Genomic DNA, 22,261 nt, shown 5'->3' on the forward strand with positions numbered 1-22,261 from the left:
GTCACCGTTGTGATAAGCATCATTATCATTGTTCTTCTTTTAGTTTTGTTTGGAAGAGTAGGTGTTTTTATACATGTTTTTGTATTGTGTGTTATTGCTTTTCACAAAGTCTTTGTTGCCATGTTGTGGAGATTGTGCATTTTCAGCAAGTTTTGTAAGGAAGTGCACTGATGTTAGTCACGTTGCTGGAGAAGGTGTGGAGTTAACCGAACATAAGGAAAGTGTTGTTGTAGAGGAAATAAAGGAAGTGGAACTGAGATCTCGTCTTGCGCAATTTATTTATGACAGAAATTATGATCGAAACGTGGAATTTGACGAAAAGTAATAGCATACAGGTTCTTCATAACAGAATTTGAAACAGGATATTGGCTGGTCTTGGCTGAGATGACCCGACTTCCGGTGAAGATATTAAGACGTCTGTTAATAGTAAGGAGAAAAGTAAAGGTATTTTTACGGAAGGTTATTCGGAAAAATATAATTTCTTACTATTTCTCCGCATTCACAATTAATTCCACAACCACGACGTTGAAGTGCACGCTGACATAGCGTCTTGTTGTGTTTTGTTTTCGGTAATAGCCGTTCTATTCGACTGAATTAAATTCGACGTCTGAATCTTGCTCGCTAAAACTTGAAAAAAGCTGGCCCAATTTTTTAAAGTTTCATTCCATGTCCCATCTAGCCTGCGCGCGTGGCAGGCGTTCGAAGGGAATTAGGGCGCGAGACCACGCGCCTCAGACGCTCTCGCGCGCGCCCAATTTCCCCCTTCGCCTTCCCCTTTCAACGCCGGCCACGCAGGCTATGTCCCATCCGTAGTAACAGACGACAGGAAATAATTTCAATGCCCAAATAAAGTCTTTAATAACAAAGCTGTTTTAATTCTTTAATGCAATTAATACGAAGACACGTACAATAGCTATTAAATAGAGTGACATAGCCACTTCAACGCCAGAGGAATTGAACACGTAGCATTAATTACTTTTCAAACGTTACCAATTTTGCGTAATAATATTAATGGTTGTCTTTACACTAAGCTGAGAGACTTAAGACTTAAGAGCTGCTAAGTTTTACTTAACCAAAAATGCGTGTGTGAAGGCCTAAGTAAAATCTCAAGTAACTTTACTTTGCATCTCATTTAAGTCGGAAAAGTTGAAACGATTCAAGAAAGTTTCAGGTGACTTGAAAACCATCCTTAAAACCGACTTAGCGAACTTGCGGTTTCTGAGCTTTGAGAAAGGCGAAGCATGTCAATCAGTCTTTTAAAATTATGTTGCGTGGGAAAATAGGCTTAAGTAAACCTGAAGTAAAAAAGATAGGTTGTGTGTGAAGCTTTCTTTTACTTGAAACATTTAAAATTATTTGTCTTGAAATGTTTCTTAGCTTATTTAGGCTCTAGTGTAAAGACTACCTATGAGTATCTATGACCAATGAAACCTCGTTCTTGAGCACTTTAAGTCGGCATCGTCTTTGGCTTTATTATATGTTTTGTTCTAGCTGCTTTTGAAGGCTCAAGGGTTCGGTCATCACCCGGGGGGTACTCGATATATCCTTGGGTGGGGAGGTGCGGCTCGGCCCCTCATACCCTGACCCTGTTTAAGACAAAAATCGCTGATTTTCCTACTCTGTTTAAGACAGAATCCCGATTTTTGATACCCAGTTTAAGACATTCGTAGAACATAAGCGCAGGCTCTTTATCGTCTAAGAACAGGGTTATGGGCTCCTGTCTAAGAAAAGATGCCCTGTTTAAGACAAAAATTGATAAAATCAATACGCTGTTTAAGACAAAAATCCCGAAAAACATACCCTGGCTGGCCGCACGTCCCCATTAAGCCCTTATAAGGGAGTACCCCCCCCCCGGGGGTCATCAAATGCCAAGCACTTTAACCGGCCAACTTTCAAGAGTCCAACGTTCGCTTACCGTAGTTTGGACGAACTTGCTTTTGCTGTTTACTGCCTTCTGAAGGTAGAACCTTTCCTCTGTTAGACAAATATCGGAGGAGTTGTTATTTATTTATTTAAAAATAAAATTTCAATTCACCATTTTCGCATAGATCATAATTCACCTTGATTTTGCACAACCAAATTGTTTCGGCGATCCCGCACCTATTTGAAAGATTGTTTTTGATTAGCTGGGAAAACAATAGGGATTGTCACATAACAATGCCCCTATCCCTGAAAATAATGGAAGTGCAGATTAAAGGGGAGGTGTACTGGGGTATTGACTCCGATTGCGGTCCTCCCAAGAAAAATCAAAGACAATGGTCATGCAAAATTTTGGGGGCTAAACAAGGTAGTCTATGAGAAAATGGTGAATAATTTTTTCAGCTTTCAATGTCGAATTTGATAAGGGCTTACAAGAGCTGACTAAGGCAGCCAAATGCTGAAAAAAAAGGGGCACTCAACGGGAATTTTTGAGAAAAAGACCTAACGACAACAGCAACAAAGCATGAATAAAGCTTCTGAAGCCATTTTAAGCAGTTTAGGAGATTGCTGGGAAACATTTATCTGTTCCTCACTCTTATAATTAGCAAGACTGATGGAAGAGGATCCAGCCAGCAAGGTACGACTACAACCTGCAACCTGACTTACTGGGAAGTCTCCTAGCAGACGCGCGTATGTCCAGACATTACTGGCCAGTTTGGGCGTGGTCATAGGGCAAAATTCATAACCCTTCAGTGGAGGGCGGGTCCATAAGAAATTCGGTGTGGTCTGAGGGCGAAATTCACCCCTTCAGAGGTGGGGGACGGGGAAAGGTTTCTGACAATAAGGCACATACCAGCTATTCTAGACAACAAATCCCCTCAGACACCCTGAATTGTTCATTTCCCAGCAATACTATCCTTCTAAAGACATATTATTTTTTCCAATTCTCACAGCTTGAAGAACAGATATTTTGAGTAACAGTTCCATTGGGTGACCCTGAAAAGAGCCCATGGGCTGACTGATCTTAGTAGAACCAGCCAAGCAAGGGCTGAAAGCTAAAAAGGGATAACTAAAGCTAAGAAGAGGACATTTTCATGATCATGATGACATTAGACTGCAGCTAACAAAATTCATTTTATTTCTGATTTCTTGTTTAAAAAACAATAGCCCAAATTTGCACAAGAAAACAACAAACTCAAGGATTCTGGTAGATGCAGTAAAATGAAATTATCGTGCAATTGTCCTGTAGCCCACAAAGCCTGAAAAAAGCTGACAAGGTGACGACACGAGCGCTGGCAAGGGCTTTGACTAGTTGACTCCATGGGTCTGGGTGCAGCACTTCTGTTGCTCAAGGGTGCTTACAAGAGAGGATAATGGAGCAGGGAAGTTATCTCGTGGCGTTGGTCGGAAAGTATGTGAATTTCACTTTAGTTATTTTTAGAGGTTGTAATTGAACGGAAGTCTAAATCATGAGATGTTCGCACACTTAAATCGATTGTTGAAAAAGTCACCAAGTCCACGGCGAGACTGCCTTGCAGACAAATATGCAGACTATTGTAATGAGGACTGTTGAATTCTCTCTTGAATAAAAGTTTGCAGACTTCTCCGGACACAAACTCCCAAGCATTTAATTGGTCTAAAAATATCCCAAGGGTTAGACTGGGCGTTTCTCTCTCTGCCCCATTGTTCTCTCTCGGTAATTACCATTCGAACCTCAAACCCGGTAAGGTTACCTAGCTTGTGGCGATGTACTAGCTATCTTCAAGAAAAAGATGAAAATTCCATAGTTAAACAATCTTTAAAAATATCTGTTGACCTTTATCTTAACGGTGAAAATAGTTTTTACTCCAATCTCAAGAAGATGACCGACTACTATGATTTCTCAGGCTTTAATTGTAATTTACTGAATAAATGTAAAATTAAGCAATATGTAGATCTTATGCCAAAGAAACATCTCTCTTACTGGAATCATACCCTTCAACATTCACAAAAACGTAACTTTTATTGCAAAATCAAAACGAATTATAGCCCTTCTCAGTACCTAGATCTAAAAAGAAAGAACCCTTCTAGGAAAACATTAGTCACAAACTTAGGATTGAGACAGGTAGATACGGCAATATACCACGTGACGAAAGGTTATGCAGTCTGCAATTGTAACAGAATTGAAAGATGAAACTCACTTTTTATTAGATTGTCCAAGTTTTTCTTCGATAAGAGAGATGTTCTTCTCTAAACTAGAACCTAAAATACCGTTTCTTCGACTACAATCACATGAGACCTTATTATCACATTTGATGAATTCTACTGACTATTTTATCAACATCCAATTAATTTCATTTATATCATCTTGCTTTGAATTGAGAGACAAACTTATCTTCGGAATAATTAATCCTTCTGATGGTTAAAAATAAGCAACTGATTAATATGTTTCAACTACTTATAATGATTATTTTAAATATTTAATTAGAAAGGAATCAATGATTAATTTCAAGTAGCTTTTGCAATACTGTAATACTTTGTTATAGTCATGCAAATAAAGCTTATTGTTGTTGTTATTGTTACAAGCTGACCGTCGTATAAGTACAGCGTAAGAGTAAGTGGCATGCGACACTTAAGTTGTTAAGATACAATCCGATTTTCAAACACTATCAGAACGTTCGCAATTTTTGTATTACAGCAATGATTTCGGTGAAGTGCACGACCGCAATGCACATTGGTTGAAGGCGCCCCTTTAAACCTTGACGAACCCTTTTAATATGACGTCACTTCTGCCATGTTAGCGTCTTAAAACAATAAAACGGCGGCCATGTTGGTGTCCCGAACCAATCCTGGGGAGTTGAACTTTTTTCTTTTTAAAACGTTTTTTTTGTTGCAATAATTTTGCATTTCTACTGGCTAAAACGCTGTATAGCTTCAACGGAAGTCTTAAAATATCACATGACCTTGACAAGGATAAAGAAAACAACAACAAAAATAACATATATACAAGCTAAAACGGAGGTATGTCACGGTAGTAGTAATGGTGCACTAAGTGTTGGCTTTAAAAATTCTATCCAAAAGGCGCACCTCGCTCAAATTAGCTCGCAACTCTAACATTATATGAATTCAAGTTACTTCCTGTATATATAAGATTGTTCCTTCAAATGAGGCGTATAGTATATGTACGCTGTTTTTATTTCACCAAGAGCGTCTTATTTTGTAACGGAAATAAGTGAAGATGGACTGGAATTACGGACAATTAGAAAATTTATGGGTGATGGGAATTTTTTAAGCAGCACATTTTTTTCGTAAACATTTCCCTTGTATGAATTGATTTGGGCCAGTACATGAATATTTTTAGGGTTAATTAGCCTGCATGAATTTTTGTCATTTAATTTTCCCTTGCACGGATATTTTTTAACACTTCCCCTGCATTCCCCCACCCCCCCCCTTAAGTTTTCTGATGGTCCGTTCAGAGCAAGTTATTCACCACCTTCACGTATTGGCATTGTAACGTGTAGGTGTATTTCTTTGTTCATTTAACTAGGGGTACCTTCCGGCAAGTGCCAACGAGGCGAATTCGTTTATCTTTTGTGAAATGTGCCTATTCAGATCTTCGCGATATTTTTTTTCATAATTTTAGAGGTTTACAATGGATTCCGCTATAGAAAAGGATGGCACCAAACTTCGAAACAACAACTTTGGCACACTCTAGGCTGTCACTTTTATTAAACAATAACAAAATAGCTTGAAGCTTTGTTGGTAAATATGAGTAAGTTAGCACTTGTGCTTCATGGAAAATTCCATTGTATCAAAACTATAAACGTTAGAAAGAAAAATATAGTTCAAATGAGGCCTTTGACTGCTGAAATTAAAAATAATGATTAAATTCCGAGCAACAGCGTCATCAGGGATAAGAAAAATATTTCGCGTGGTAATATACATAAGAAAAAGTTGGTGTAAAATAAAATATGTGAAAAGCGCAAGAATGGGGCGGAATGTATCAGAGGTATAAAAATATAAACTTAAATAAAATACAAAGATCTAAATGAGCGAGTGTCACAGGTCAAAGGTTCTCTTGAAAGGCATAATGATAGTCTTCAAAACAAAAGGTTCGCAAATTCGTTGCATTCCTCATGGGAGTTTTGGGCTGTCTCAATGTAAATCAAAAAAACATGCTGGTTGACAAAATCTAAAGACATGAATAAATTCTAAAAAAGGTCCGCAAATACGTTGAGGACTGGCTCAATGTAAATCGATCTGCGAAGAACACGCTGGTTCTGATTAGGTTTTGAGAATACAACCCTATACCTTGATCAACTACGCTTAAAATTCAATTCACAAAGCAAAAGACAACACGGAAAACCCTGGTTCTGAGTCGAGACGCGAACGCGCTACCTCATTGTAAATCGAGCTGCAAAGAATAAGCTGGTTCTGACAAAAAATTGAGCGTAAAACCCTATTCCTTGATCAGCTGCTGCTTTAAACACAATTTATAAAGCAAACCAGAGCACTAATTGCCCTTTCAAACTAGAAATCGTATTAGAGCTTGCTCACCTGTTAGGTCCTCTTGAACAGACAACGAACAGCTGCCCACTGAATCATCCAATTTCGGACCACGAGTTATAAATACAAGACCATGATGTCACTACGCAAATATGGGGTCTTACTTACACCCAAATATGGTCAAAAATGCAAATTTTAGAGGGTTACGCAGAATTTGAGAGTTTTTGCCTACATCGTGCGGGACTATAAATCTTAAATTCGGCTTAGAAGAAATTCGGCCCAGAGGAATCCGAGCCCAGAAGAATCCGACTCGCAGGGCAGAGGCTCATAAAGGAAGAGATAATAGAACAAACGTGGCGATGGCGGGCATTTGGTGGGACAGCCTTTGAATGGAACTAGGGCTTTCCACAAGTTGCTCGGCAACTTTTTGGCAACTTCTCGTATTTCAAGCAACTTTTTGCATTCTGAACAGATTCTCTAGTTATCCAGTTTTAATTCAGAGACATCGGAGCAGCTTTTCGTGCTTAAATTGGCCTCTCTTTCATATTTCACGATGTTTTAGTAGACAATTTATGAATTTCCTGTAAAAAAGGAGCCAAATCCTAGTGAAGAGCAACTTTCGTTACAAAAAGCAACTTTTGATTGATTTTTGTGCAATTTTTGAGCAACTTTTTGAGAAATTACGGGAAACTTTGTGGAAAATCTCGAGCAACTTGTGGAAAGCCCTAAATAGAACCCACCAGCTAGAGAAGAGAAAAGTAGAGAGTCGCCACATGGGAATCCAAGGAGTAGCACAGTGGCTCTAGCTTCCAGACCTCTATTTTCATTGACATCTTTTGTTTTGGAGCTAGGGGTATACATCGTTTTACCGGCACGGCAGCCATATTGAATTTATTAGATTTGAGGAGTATTATGGGATGCCCGGGGGCACTCACTCAGTATTCACGCGGGCTTTTCCGGAAAAAAGAGAAGTTTACTGTATATTTCAGGGGAAAAAGGCGATCATTATTACATCCAAACACGGCACAACGATTTTTACTTCCCATTACATCTTTTTCTAGGACAGCTTGAAGAAAAATTGGCCCGAAAAGCGCGCGTAAACAATGAGTGAGTATATCGGATCGTACTTAATAATCCCATAATACTCTTTACATCTAATTAATTCAATATGGCCGCCGCATCGGTTGTATTGTTTGTGTTGAATCATCTATTTTTTCGTTCTTCAATCACAGACCATGTCTGTAGAGCTACTGACCTTCTTGGATTCTGGATTCCACGCCATGAAATCCGAGTTCCGGGTGCTGGATCCCGGATTCTTAATCAGTGGAACTTGGATTTCGGATTTCTTTAGTTGTATTTCGGATTCCCAAGTCCAGGATTCTCTGATTCTACCAGATAAAATTCTTTAATTCCGGATTCCCGAAGTAGAAATTCCCGGATTCCGGAATGTGTTATATGAGGTGAAAGAGAAGGAGACCCCAACACATTTAAAGGCGCAAAGAGATGTTAGGCAAAAATCACTGCTTAAAATAGATATGGGATGGCGAGCTTTAGTGAGGGGCCTTTGTTCCATCGGGAATGAAGAGGACTGATGATGATGATCATATAAATTTGGCTCTGAAAGAAGCGTGTTAGGCATTGATTTTATATTTTAAAGAGTTTAATTAACAATAAAAGAATATGAGCCAATCATATTCGTTGTTTTTGACAAAAATTTAAAACGGACCAAAGGTCTCACCCTAAAGGCGTTAGGACAGTTGTGTACATACACTGATATCAGCTTTTGTTTCTTTGGTAAATTTAATTTTCGTTAATAAACTCTGCTGGAAAGGAGGCGTGGCATTGGCTGAAGTCTCGTCACCAAAAGCTTTGTTTATCACGGAAATTGCTAATGGACGTCAAAGTGATCAGTTCTCCCTCAGGTAACTCGGCTCTGGGTGTAAGATAACGTTTTAATAGAAAAATCCAGGGGAACCCGACCACTGTTTTCTGTAAAATATCTGTTCGGAGAAGCAAATATTGTTTAGAATTTTCTATGAATTTAGGACGGCTTAAAATTTCTAGATGACTGTTCCATTCATGTACAATTTTCGACGCTTATATAATAAATCCCCTACGACTTTCTAAAGTTTAATTTTTCACGTCTCACTCCTCAGGTTAGGCTATTGTTCGTAGAAAAAAGGAAATCTAAAATTTTCTGATTCAAAAATGTGATGAAGAATTGGTAAAATTGTCACTTTCGTAATACCTTGAATTACATCTAAAATTTTCGGTAAACTAAAACTGAAGCCCTTGTAATTTCGAAAAGACTCAGGTTCTCCCAGGATGACGGAACAGATATAAATTTTGTAGCTATGCTTAGAATGCATTTCTAGAGATTTATAAGTACTCTGGATCTAAAAAGTGTTTTCAATGCATTTAGGAGGAAACCGTCGTCAGGCGCCCCTAAAAACCTCCTGAATGCATCACATGTCTTTGAAAGACAAATATCCATGACATGTCATTACAGGTGCAATGGAGTTGTAATGGAATACACAATTGGATCATTATCAGAACTCGTTGCATTGTTAGATGACCCCACCAGATCAGAAAGATTCATCAGTTTCTCCAAGACTGCAACACATCAAAAGAAATAACGTTTTCACAAATCTGCACAAAACAATATGGCTTTAGATAAAAACTCCATTGTATCTTAGAGTTTTCGTCGTTAAAGAACCTTCAGACTAGTTCTTAATTGAGGGATATGCTGTTTATCGCTAATATGCTGACAAACCTGAGCAACGAAACACAATTCCACGAGGACTTAAGATGTGATTTTCCTACCAGTTCAATCGCCGTCCAAGTCAGCAAGATCCTTGCCTATGCCATTATCTTAATTTTTGGCTTGCTAGGAAACGCTTTTGTAATCGTAATCGTGTATAGGCGGCAAGAGCTCAGAAACACGATCAATTACTTCATTGTGAACATGGCGGTATCAGACTTTGTGTTTCCATTAACAACCATTCCACTTAGCATAAAAGACATTGCTTCCAATTCTTCGCATTGGCCTTTAGGTGGTACTGCAGGATTAATACTTTGTAAACTGAGATGGTTTTTACAATCCGTCTCTATCACTGTCTCCACTCTAAGTCTGATTTGGATAGCGGTAGATCGTTTTTTGGCGGTGGTTTTTCCAATGAAACTTCACTTGATCTCCTCAAGATTTCGTGCCTCTGGCATTGCCTCAACTTGGCTCGTGGCGATGTTGGCAAATGCGTTTCTCTTTAACGCGTATGAGTTGGTCGACGAAAACGAAGAAACTGTTTGTAGTAATTCCCAGAATGTTTCTTTTGCGTATCTAACCTATGCAAAATTATATACTTTACTTTTTCAAATTGGACCACTCCTCGCCATAACCACTTTATACTCCGGCATAGCGGTAAGCTTAAGACGGCAAGACAAGGCACTTCGTAATTCGCCGCAAGTGCGTGACCTGCAGCAACAGATACACACAAAAAAGCTACGTGCCATAAAGATGTCCTTCTGCATTATGGCTGCATTTTACATTTGCATTTTCCCGATCGTGTTATATTTTATTTTGTGGGAATATAAAATTGCAGTGTCATGTTCGTTTTCCAATAAACTCCTGTTTATTGCCTCCGTCATGCTATTTCTGTCTTCAGCAACAAACCCAGTGATTTGCATGACTTTTGTTCAAAGCTATCGACAGGCTCTTAAAGCGATTTTGTGTTCTTGCTCTAGCAAATGGTCTCCCGCGACAACAAGCCGGAAGAAGGCGCAAAATGAAGAGAGAGAGCTTGCCCAGATCAGGCACAATTGATTATTAAAGCACTTTCAGATCTGAACTGGATTGTTTTTTTAATTTTATCTTAAGACAGGGTTGCTTATATTATTTTTGTCTTTGTAACGGAGAGAATTAGAGGCTATGTTACTGATATCTTGTTGAAATATTGTGAATATATAGTTTTATAGTTTCATTATATTATTTAAAAATGTATTATATTTTCAAAATATTTTTTTTTCAGATGTTGATGTGATTACTTTGAAAAACCATCGGTAAAAAGTTATTATTATTTAGTTATTATTTTTTCCGGAAAGAAAGGTTGAACCTCAGAAGGTACTGCAAAGTTTTCAGAGGCACCAATATAATGCGAAAGATTTATCAACCATCCCGATTTAATGATAAAAATGCTTTCAGAAAATAAAAATATATATATTTTCCAGATTTCAGCTGTACGCATGGGTGTATGTGCTTATATGGACGCTCCGCTCCTGCTTCCTAACTATATCTGGTAAACCGTGTGTTGAGTTCGGACTGGACTGGAACGCTCTTCTAACAACTACCTTTTCTATGCTTTTAGAATAGCGTGACATAATGTAAGGTTTAAGGTGGCTCGATTAGCCACTTTGCCTTCTTTAAGTTGTACTACGTCGCCATTAAGAAGGATATATGGAAAAACCACCACAGCGTTATTGAACATAGTTGAAAATTTGCTATGAGCAGAGCTATGTTAACATTGGCGATGTCATAGCAACGAAATGCGTAGCCGTGCAGCCGTTTTTCTCTTCACTAGGAGTTTTTTTTTTCCACAGTCGCTAATTGCTAACGGGAGTTCCTTAATAGCCGGCGTGTTTTAATTGCCAAAGATGCTTTCAAATCGAAGACGACTAGTGTATGTTCAAAGTCAGTAAAACATACAGCCACGATGCAGATGCTCATTTGAATGGCTTGCCGTAGAGCAACTTTTTCCTGTTTAGCCCTTTCACTGTCGCATGTTTTCAGCTTTTTACTGTTGCGCAATTGAAAGATTTCATTTAATGCACGGCGGTCAGTTCTGCACAAATATATTATAGAAATAACTGGATTGGCTGTCGACGATAACTGAACTGTTCGTGTAATAACTAACCAAAACGTTTTGAGAACTGATGAACTGGAACTATAAACTTCGATGTTAAAAAAGTGAAAAAATGGAAAAGACAGTAGATTGAACTAAACGTAAAATGCAGTCATCGTACAGACGCTCATCTTAATGGCTTGCCATTTTCTTTGATCATGTCCATGCACTGCTACCGAGAGCGAAGGGCTTTATCTTGTTTTCGCAAATTTGCCACTATGGCACAATACGGTATCCTCACGATAACCAGGGCTCGGTTCCTCAAAGGCCGATTAGAAGTAATCCACAATCAAAAGTTTGTTCCGTTTTTGTATTTTACCTTCCTGTGTATTGCTCAGACTAAGACGTTGTGTTATCATTACTGTATCTCGTAGTAAAGGCTCAATATTATTTTGTAAGTTCGAGTTGCATGTTTAGTTAGACAAGAAAACTTTGCTCATAATTTGGCTTAATCCTGGGTTAAACTTTACCATCTTTCGAAGAAACGGGCCCAGAGGAAAAACAAAAACAGCTAACGCGATACGAACTTTTCCACAATAGAGATACAAAGAACAGGAGATCCTACGTTCTCATGGACACATTAAGGCATGTCGAATTCCGAACAGTTTAGAATTAGTGCTATGATCCAGTTGGAAGCGATGGCAAAGGCCCCGGAAATGGAAGGGGAGAGAGGGTACTCCGGATTTGTAAGTGACGGGGATGATCGAAAGATTTTTCTGGGTTTGAAATTTTCGATTTCCCGGATATCTTTGGAAAGGAAAATCTGGCTGGCACTTTTTGGGTGGAATGATTTAAGAAGATATTTTTTGAGTATTCAAAACAATCTTATTTCCTTAACTTTTCGTTCTTGATTTTGTATTTTATTTGATTTCCTTTTATCTCACATTGCGTTGTCTCACCAGGCTCAGAATCAAACGGATGTGGAAAACGGAGATTGTTCAGACAATCAAAAAATTTGATATGGGCACCACAAATAACGAAAACTTTTGCGTTGACCACCATATCACATAAAACAAATAAAAATTAAGATTTAGACCAAGGGATTTAATATTCGACTTAAGCATTTAATTTTCTATGCCTTTATACAACTCAGTTTTAATGAAAACGTGATGTTGACCAGTAGTGAAAGATTATTATACATATTTATACTAATTAAATTTTAAAAGTTGAAGGCAAAATAATTTCCTGTGTAATTTTAATATTTAATTTTTATACTGTTCAATAAACTGAAACCCCGGTAAAACACTCGCACTTGCTTTTGAAATATTACATAAATTCAAAACCCTGACAAACACTCCTGCTCGTGATTGACTACTAAAGTAGCTCGTGTGAAGCCTGCTGTATGCTGTACTGTCATACTGGATCATATAGTTCACCCCGTGGAAAAAAAAAAGCAAAACAAAAAAACTGTGAACTGAAAAATTAATGGCATACGGAAATCATTACAACGAAAAGAACGTCTATGATTAAACCCAGTTTGCATAACAAAGAGGAGAAAGACTATTACAGAAACTAAACTAAACTTAATCTATTTTGCCATCGTCATTATTGCACCTGAATGTACTTTCACTTATTGAAAATGACTTCACTTAAATAGGGTCGCTAGCAGGACCTACGGCCGGTTTTATAGGAAAAAGATCATTTGTTTTACAAGTGTCACTTTAATTAAACACCAGCGGCCGGATTTATAAGTTCTTACGATAAAACGCATCTATTCATAGGGATTGTTTCTTCAAAATCACCTATTATTTTCAACCCTTTAAAAAGCCTCATAGTGAATGATAGAATCTTTGTAAGGTGGTTCTAACCCTTGAGTCTTTGGACGAAATCCTATGGTGTGACCATTCTAATGAAACCTCTTCGGCAGTGCTTTCACATGGTACTATTTATTTAGTATGCAGTTTTAAATTTTGAGTCTGTGGACGAAACCCTACGGTCAGCTTGCGAATGAAATCTCTTTGCCGTCAAAAGTTTGTCGTGGAACAGTTTGTTTTTCAGAATTCCTGCAAAATGAAACGGAGAGTGAAACAAACAATAGTTAAGATCTATTTTAAGTTTGGAATACTTCGTGGAATTTGGGGCCCTAGCATTTAAATAATGTTTACAAGGATAAGTCAGAAAAATTGTAACTGCCATCAAGTACAATACAGTACATTTATACGAACAATACTTTATCAATTCTTTATTAATAGACGTAACAAGTCGCCTTAGCCAGGCTCTCAGGTCGTAGGGGCGTCATCAAGGCAAGTTCAAGGGAAAATAGGGCGCCCGTGATCTGGCGTTTTCGTATCGGTTTTGGTGACCGTTCGTTTCGCCAACGTCCCGTTCGATAACGTCTTACGTCGCTCCGCTTAAGCGAAACGAGCGCCTAGTTGGCGTTGGCGACGTAAACGACCGCAAACCTCAGTTTTCACGATCTCTGCACATTACTTTTTTGGAGTCCGCAACAGGCTAATCAACAAGGAGCTAAGGAAAAAGCTTTTTAGAAAATTAAAATAAATGTTAAATTAATTACTATTAGAGTTTTGTAGGACCCTTATACTCTGAAGAGTTATTCCTTTTGGACTACAGTCAATGTTTTGTCTTCTCTTCGAGCATTTCATCAGAAACGAACCACAAAATTCTCTCAGGCCACGCCGGTAGTTTTCGACAAAGATGAAACAGATTGCTGGATTTGCCGTACTTGAAAGGTTGATCATCACGCCAGGTAGTGGCCATAGTACTCTGAGTAACAAACATGATCTTTCCAGTGCCTTTCCTAACAGCAAGGCAATAATAATGACAGGGATAAAACATACATAAAAGGCTGCCACGACGTAAATGGACATTTTCATGGCTTGCTGTTTTCTCTGAACGTTTCCATTCACAGGTGCAGTGGGAAGCGCTTCATTTTTCCTTCGTAGAGTTACCGCTATAGTACAGTATAAAATTGTTATGGAAATCAACGAAGCAAAGGAACAGGCAGGTACAGCATATTGAGAAATTGTACTGACTCTCTCAGCCCTGACTCCACACTTTCTCGGTATTATGTCAAGAGTTAACGCCGCGATAAAAGCCTGTCATTTTCCGAGACTATTGTGTAATAGATAATTAAACACGGGACTAAACTGGACTACATGCTAACACTATCACTACTGGTGAACAAAGTAGAGTTATTTAAAGTGGACACAAGATTGATTGGAAGGACAATGCCTCATTATTAAGTCAAGATCTGAATTTGATTAAACTCCATAGGGAAAACACAGAAGAATTAAAACAAGGCTATCGTTTGCATCTGCCAACAATAAGAACAGAAGTAAGGACAGAAGTAACCAGGAGAATTTTTTACTCTCAGATGAAAGTACAGTTTTTAATAATTTTGTTATAGTACATATCGGAGAGTTTGTTTATTATTTATTTATTAAACTTTAGTATTTCATTTTCTTTGCCTTTCAAGATTAAAATATATTTAGAATTTAGAATTGGACAAAGGTGTTTAATATTAAATTTTTATATTTAATTTTCTATACCTTTCAATGACTCAAAGCTTTTGCCTTATGACTGAGCTTGTAAGGTACAAAAGGTCCCTAATAAGGTACACAACATATTTGAAAAGAACTTATAAAATAAATCAAAAGAGAATTTCATGTTTAACTTTAATATTTAATGTTTATGCTGTTCTATAATCTTGCAGTCTGAAATGCTTTTCGTGTTTCAAACATTCATCAATTCAAAAACCTGACAAACACTCCTGCTCGTGATTGATGACTAACGTAGCTCGTGTGTAGCCTGCTGTATGCTGTACTGTCATACTGGATCATATAGTTCACCCCGTGGAAAAAACAAACTATGAATTGAAAAATTAATGGCATACGGAAATCCCTACAACGAAGAAAACGTCTATGTTTAACCCCAGTTTGCATGACAAAGGCAAGAATCACTATTACAGAAACTAAACGAAATTTTATCTGTTTTGTCATCGTCATTATTGCAAACGAATGCACTTCCACTTATTAAAAATGTTTTCATTTGAATAGGGTCGCTGGTAGCCCAACGTTTCATGAGAAAAAGATCGCTGTTTACACAGGGGCACCCAGCGACTTTTTTCTGTCAAATAACTGTTCGAAGGAGCAAATATTGCCTAGAAATTTTTAAAGCTTGAGAAAAGCTTCAAATTTCTGGATAACCGTTCCATTCGTCTAAAATACTGGGAGGTTTTCTAATAGCTTAACAACGATTTTCGGAGGTTGTATTATTCGCATTTTAATACCAAGATATTGCGAAAAGGTCTCCTAAAACGTTCGGTATAACGACAAAATATCCCCTATAATTTTGTAATGAAAGCAAGGCTGCTTCATGTCCTCGGACTTTCGACCAGACCCATAAGGATAGCTAACACTTTTAGATGAGACGAAAAAGCCACCTAAAACTTTCGTGAAGACCAAAGTTCCCCTAAGACATCCGAACAGATAAATAGTTTTTAGGGCAGCTCCAAATTAACCAAACAGGCTTCTAAAGCATTAGTGAAAACCATCTGAGACACTTCTGGCGTATTTGCAAACATTCGGCCGTTTGGTGTCCCTGTTTGCAATTGTCTCTTTAATTAAACAACAGCGGCAAGATTTATGAGTTCTTACGATAAGGCGCATCATATCAGTTGTTCCTTTACTATCGCCTGTTGTTTTCAACCCTTTTAACCTCACAGTAAATGGTGATATGAGTCTTTGTAAGGTGGCTCTAAATTCTGAGTCTGTGGACGCAATCCAATCGTTAGCTTTCCAACGAAACCTCTTCGTCGTCAATTTTATGTCATGGTACACTTTGTTTTTCAGCCTCTTTGATATTTTAGGTGGATTTTAACGTCTTCCACTCCTAGGAGTGAAAGAAACAATAGTTGAGATCTATGGTGCCGAATAACGGAAAAGTTAGGAATGCTTCGTAAATTCGGGGCCAACAAGGCTAAGTCAGGAAAAATGTAATTACTGCCATCGAGTACTATACAGTACATTAATATGAACATCACTTTATTAATAGACGTACAAGGCTCTTAGATCGTAGGGACGTCGCGAGGGCAACGTCAAGGGAAGGAACGCCGGCCGTCATCTAACGTTTTCATATAAGTTTTGGTCACCGACCGTTTCGCCTACGAATCGTTTAACTACCATCCCGTTCACTAACGTCTTATGTCGCTTTACTTAAGAACCGAAACGAGCGCTGGGCATGTATATACCTCGTTCTCTCAGCCACGATAAGAAGAAGTGCGACACGCATGTATTTACCTCGTTCATTCAGCCAGGGATCAGACGAAAGCAGTTTGAGAAATGACCCAACACATACGCGAAACGACTTTTAAGTCGTTAGCGAACAAGGCGTTGGCAACGTAAACGACCGTACAGTTATCACAATCTCTGCACATTACTTTTCCTGGAGCCTGCAACAGGCTAACCAACCAGGAGCTAAGGAAAAAGCCTTTTATTTAGAAAAAAAAATTAAATGTTGAATTAATTGCTATTAGAGTTTTGTATGACCCTTATACTCTGAAGAGTTATTCCTTTTGGGCCATTGTCAATGTGATGTCTTCTCTTCGAGCATTTAATAAGAAACGAACCACAAAATTCTCTCAGGCCACGCCGGTAGTTTTCGACAAAGACGAAACAGATTATTGGATTCGCGGTGCTTGAAAGGTTGGTCATCAGGAGAGGTAATGGCCTTAGTACTCGGAGTAACAAACATGATCTTCCCAATGCTCTTTCTGACAACAAGACAATAATAATGACAGGGATAAAACATAAATAAAAGGCTGCCACGACGCAAATGGACATTTTCACGGCTTGCCGTTTTCTCTGCACGTTTCCATTCACAGGTGCAATGGGAAGCGTTTTATTTTTCCTTCGTAGAGTTACCGCTATAGTACAGTATAAAATTGTTACGGATATCAACGAAGCAAAGGAACAGGCGGCTCCAGCATATTGAGAAACGGTAGTTGTTTTCTCTGTGCAGTCAAGTGCACCATTTTTGTGAACGAGTTTAAAATCAATAGAAGAAACAGAGCCGCACAAAAGGGCAACGATCCACGTGGAAGCAATGGCCAAAACGCGAAATCTGGAGGAAATCAGATGGACTTTCATTGGAAAGACTACTGCTATAAACCGGTCTAATGCAATCCAAGTTAGGCTTTGTACAGAAACATAGAAAGAGGCATAAATAACAAAACTCTGGATCTTGCAGACGATTGATCCGGCCGGTTCAGCGATCGGCCATTGACCATACGCTGCTTTTGCCAACTCAACTGGAATAAATGTTAACTGAAAGACAAAGTCAGAAAATGCCATGTTGGCGATAAGCTGATTTATAGTCTTTCTGAAGTCTTTGCGCTTGTACACCAAGGTGATTATAAAGGCGTTTCCAGTCAAACCAACCAACAAGACCATACAGTACACAACTATCAAACTTATTTTGAACACATATGGCTCATATAATGCTCCACAATCCAAATCCTTTTCGCTTGATGAGACGTTACTCAAGTTGCTGGTCGACATAATATAAGAAAAAAAGAAACACCTATTTAACGCACGTCTCAAGCGGAAAGGAGATTGAACTGACCCGAGAAGCTGCCGCAAACTAAATTGACAGTGGAAGCAATTAAAACATCGAGACTGATGATTTCAAATGAATCCAAACAACCGACTAAATACTTGAATTACTTGTCGCGACGGTGATGGATTTTCTTAACTTTTCGTTTTTGATTTCGAACGTTAATCAATTTTTATTAATCTCGAATTGTGTTGTCTCACTAGGCTCAGAGTCAAAGGGATCTGGAAAACAAATAATTATTCCACCTGTTTTAACAGAAGTTTCAATAGAGATCTTTTCAAGATTTTTGAGATAATCGAACTATTAAATATGGGAACCATAAATAATAAAAACTATGTTTGCGTTAGACACCATGTTAAAAATATATGTAATTTAGAAATAGACCAGGCAATGGAATTAAATATAAAACTTTACTATTTCATTTTCTTTGCCTTTCAACATTAAAATATTTATAATTTAGAATTACAAAAAGGAGTTTAATATTAACTGTTATATCTAATTTACTGTGCCTTTCAATCGACTCACAGTTTGTGCCTTATGAAAACCTTATGTTTACCACCAATGAAGTATACATATTTGAAAAGAACTCTTTAAATAATAATAAAAAGAATTGCATGTTTAATTTCAATATTTCATTTTTATAGTGTTTAATAAACTTGCAGTTTGAAATGTAGGCTCGATTAGGATCAAAGACCGGACCTGGGTGACGACGGAAATCGAGCCTGTCTGAAAAGCGGTTCGTGTTTCAAACATTCATAAATTCAAAGACCTGACAAATACTCCTGCTTGTGATTAAAAATTAAGTACATCATGCGTAGCCTGTTGTATGCTGTACTGTCACACTGGATCGTATACTTCACCCCGTGGAAAAAAACAAAAACAAAATGTAAATTGAAAAATTAATGGCACGGAAATCATTAAAACCAGTTCGCAAAACAAAGGCGAGAAAGTCTAGCTAGCCTATTACAGAAACTAAACTAAATTTTATCTATTTTGTCATCGTCATTTTTGCAAACGAGTGCAATTTTACTTAGTAACAATGATTTCATTTCAATAGGGTCGCTGGGCAGGCAGGAAGTAACGTTTTACGGGAAAAAGATCGCTGTATAGAAGTGTGAGCATCTGACTTTTAAAATTAAACACCAGAGGCCGGATTTAAGAGTTGCAACGATAAGACGCATCTTATTTATTGTTCCGTTACAATCGCTTGTTGTTTTCAACCCTTTTAGTCTCAGAGTGATTGATGGAATCTTTGTAAGGTGCCTCTAACTTTGAGTCTGTGGACGAAATCCTATAGTTAGCTATCCAATGAGACCCCTTTTTGGCCGTTAATTTTGTGTCATGGTACAATTTGTTTTTCAGCATCTTTGATATTTTAGTCGGATTTTGACTTTTCCCACTCCTGAGAGTGAAAGAAACAATAGTTGAGATCTATGGTGCCGAATTCACGAAACAATCCTAACTTAAAAGTTAGGAATGCTTCGTAAATTCGATGCCATCCCTTGTAGAAATTAAGTATACTTTAAGTATACTTCAAGTATACTTTATATGTACTTCTCAGAAAAAAAGTACATTTGAAGTATACCTCGTTTGTACTTCCAGAAAAAAAGTATAAATAAAGTATATTTGGCAAATGTACTTCATTTATACTTCAAATACTTAAGTATACTTTAAGTATACTTCTTCAAACTTCAGTGCTTGTGAAAAATAGTTTTGCAAAGAAAAGTGTACTTTAAGTATACTTTGAAACTGAAAGACACATTCTGATCTCAGGATCTAAGAAGGTTTGTCCGGATCTTGAAATCACTACAAGACAAAAGTATACTTAAAGTATGCTTTAAGTATAATTTAACTTCAAAATACTATTCAGATCAAATCAGTTTTCTTCTATTAAGGACACAGTTGAGAGCATGTAAAGATTTCTTCAGAGTGGTGAAGTATATAACAGGTTCCTAGATACACAGGGCACACATTAGCTGTTCAGTCGACTTCCTTCGTAAGAAGATCATCGACCGATCCCTGGGCGAAATGGCAAAGTCGCACAGTTTCATTCTGGTCATTTCTTTAACGTCTTTCGTGGAATTTTTGCATTTGGCAGTAAAAGATACTGGATGTAATTATGGCCGCGTCGTTTTACCTCCTTTTTTACGAGGACCTTAGGAAATAGAACGAGAACTCGAAACAAAACTATCGCTCATCGTCCGACATCTTTACGTTCAAGGAAAGAAATGTATATATGAAGGTGTTGAATTACCGCTGACTTCTAGTACCGTCGGAACATATACGGGATCTTGTGGATTTCCTAATACGGTCATGTATGAATCATTTACAGCATACCTAACTTCCATATATGGTTTTGGCGGGCGATACAGATTCGAAGGAACGTTCGTTGAGCTTTGCCGAGAGTGTCTTCAAGATATTTATACGCTCGGAATATTGCATTGCCTTTAATTTATCTTCACAATTCGAGTACAATATGAGTGGAACTTGAAAAGAAAACAAAAGAAGTACACCATGACGGAATTTTGACAATACAAGTAAGTTTTGGGGTGAAAAATGTATCGGTTCCCGTCGTTTCAATATATATCGATTTTTCTTTGCAAGTCATTTGCAAATGACACACGAGTTAAGCCTTAAGGTTTACAAAGTGAAAGCTTGTTTACTTCGCCTAAAGTGCAGTGTAAATTCAAAATACAAAACCCAAGTCTTGTTTTCGTTAGATCGCATTTCGTTCCAGTTTTTGTACGTAATAGGTAGACATATTTATTTAATAAGGTAATGGCACAATTTACTTTGTGGCCAAAGAGTACAGAAGAATATTGTGTGATGGTTCTAAGCAGTAATTATTAAGTACAAGTGAGCTAAAGAAAGTTCAGAAAGAAACCTGTTAATATACATGCACCTTCCTTGAAATGATCTCATTGTCAATGAAAATTTTACTAAAATCAAGAAGAATAATATATTATGGTAATCAAATGCAGTGAGTTCCTTTGATAGGAATAGAAAATGTATATTTTTATGTTGTGGAAACCTATTCCAACAAGATTTGCTATATATATTTTTTGTAATTTCTTAGTACATTTGTATTGCTTTAAGTTAAGGGCAGTTTTTTTTGTTATATCAATAAATGATTTTACAATATAATTGATCCAAGTCTGATGTGTCTCAGTGATTGATAAACATATTGCATAGAGTATACTTTAAGTATATTTTAAGTATACTTGAAGTATACTTCCCATTAAGTATACTTCAAGTATACTTTCATTTAAGTATACTTTAAGTATACTTTTTAGGTGTCGAAAAGTTGTGTACTTAAAGTATACTTCTGGTAAGTATACTTAAAGTATACTTTAAGTACAAATGAAGTATACTTTTTAAAGTGTTTATCACCTATATAAAGTATACTTTAAATGTACTGAATTTCTACAAGGGATAGCATCTAAATAATCTTAACAAGGTTAAGTCAGATAACTGCCATCAAGTACAATATAGTACATTTATAGGAACAATACTTTATTAATACTTTATCAATAGACGTATCAAATAGCCTAAGCCAGGCTCTCAGATCGTAGTGACGTCGCTAAGGCAAGGTCAAGGGAAAATAGGGCGCCAGTGATTTGGCTTTTTTCATGTCAGTTTTGCTGACCGGTCGTTTCGCCAAAGCCTTATGTCGCTTCACTTAAGAGGCGAAGCGAGCGCTGCGCATGTATATAGCTCGTTCTCTTAGGAGTGATAAGAAAAAGTGCGATACGCACGTATATGCTTCGTCCTTTCGGCTACTGATCTGGCGAAAGCAGATAGCAAACTCATCTAATACGTAAGCGAAACGACACTTAAGTCATTAGGGAACATGGCGTTGGCAACGTACACGACCGTACAGTTTTCACGATCTCTGCACATTACTTTCATGGAGCCTTTATACAACAAGCTAATCAATACTGAGGAGCTTCGGAAAAGGCTTTTTATTTAGAAAATAAAATAAATGTGAAATTAATTACTATCAGAGTTTTTTAGGACCCTTATACTCTGAAGACTGTTATTCCTTTTGGACCACAGTCTATGGTTTGCCTTCTCTTCGAGCATTTAATAAGAAACAAGCCATAATATTCTCTCAGGCCACGCCGGTAGTTTTCGACAAAGATGAAACAGATTATTGGATTTGATGAGCTTGATAGGTTGATCGTCAAGCCGGTAAATGGCCATAGTACTCTGAGTAACAAACATGATCTTTCCAGTACTTTTCCTGACAACAAGGCAATAATAATGACAGGGATTAAACATAGATAAAGACTGCCACGACGCAAATAGACATTTTCATGGCTTGCCGTTTTCTCTGCACGTTTCCATTCACAGGTGCAGTGGGGAGCGCTTTGTTTTTCCTTCGTAGA

General features: G+C 37.6%; 2 protein-coding genes and 1 pseudogene across 2 annotated transcripts; 1 reads left to right on the forward strand and 2 right to left on the reverse strand.

Moving 5' to 3' along the window:
- Positions 1 to 8,831: 8,831 nt before the first annotated feature.
- On the forward strand, positions 8,832 to 10,341 carry LOC140950578 (neuropeptide Y receptor type 1-like). The gene has a single exon (XM_073399814.1). The coding sequence runs from the start codon at positions 9,149 to 9,151 to the stop codon at positions 10,223 to 10,225; it is 1,077 nt and encodes a 358-aa protein (XP_073255915.1). The 5' UTR covers positions 8,832 to 9,148; the 3' UTR covers positions 10,226 to 10,341.
- A 6,439-nt stretch (positions 10,342 to 16,780) lies between these two features.
- LOC140949546 (galanin receptor type 2-like) lies at positions 16,781 to 17,818 on the reverse strand. The gene has a single exon (XM_073398706.1). The coding sequence runs from the start codon at positions 17,816 to 17,818 to the stop codon at positions 16,781 to 16,783; it is 1,038 nt and encodes a 345-aa protein (XP_073254807.1).
- A 4,074-nt stretch (positions 17,819 to 21,892) lies between these two features.
- LOC140949547 (QRFP-like peptide receptor) overlaps positions 21,893 to 22,261 on the reverse strand; it is a 1,010-nt pseudogene continuing 641 nt past the window's right edge.

This window comes from Porites lutea, chromosome 10 (genome assembly GCF_958299795.1).
Source record: "Porites lutea chromosome 10, jaPorLute2.1, whole genome shotgun sequence".
Taxonomy (NCBI): domain Eukaryota; kingdom Metazoa; phylum Cnidaria; class Anthozoa; order Scleractinia; family Poritidae; genus Porites; species Porites lutea.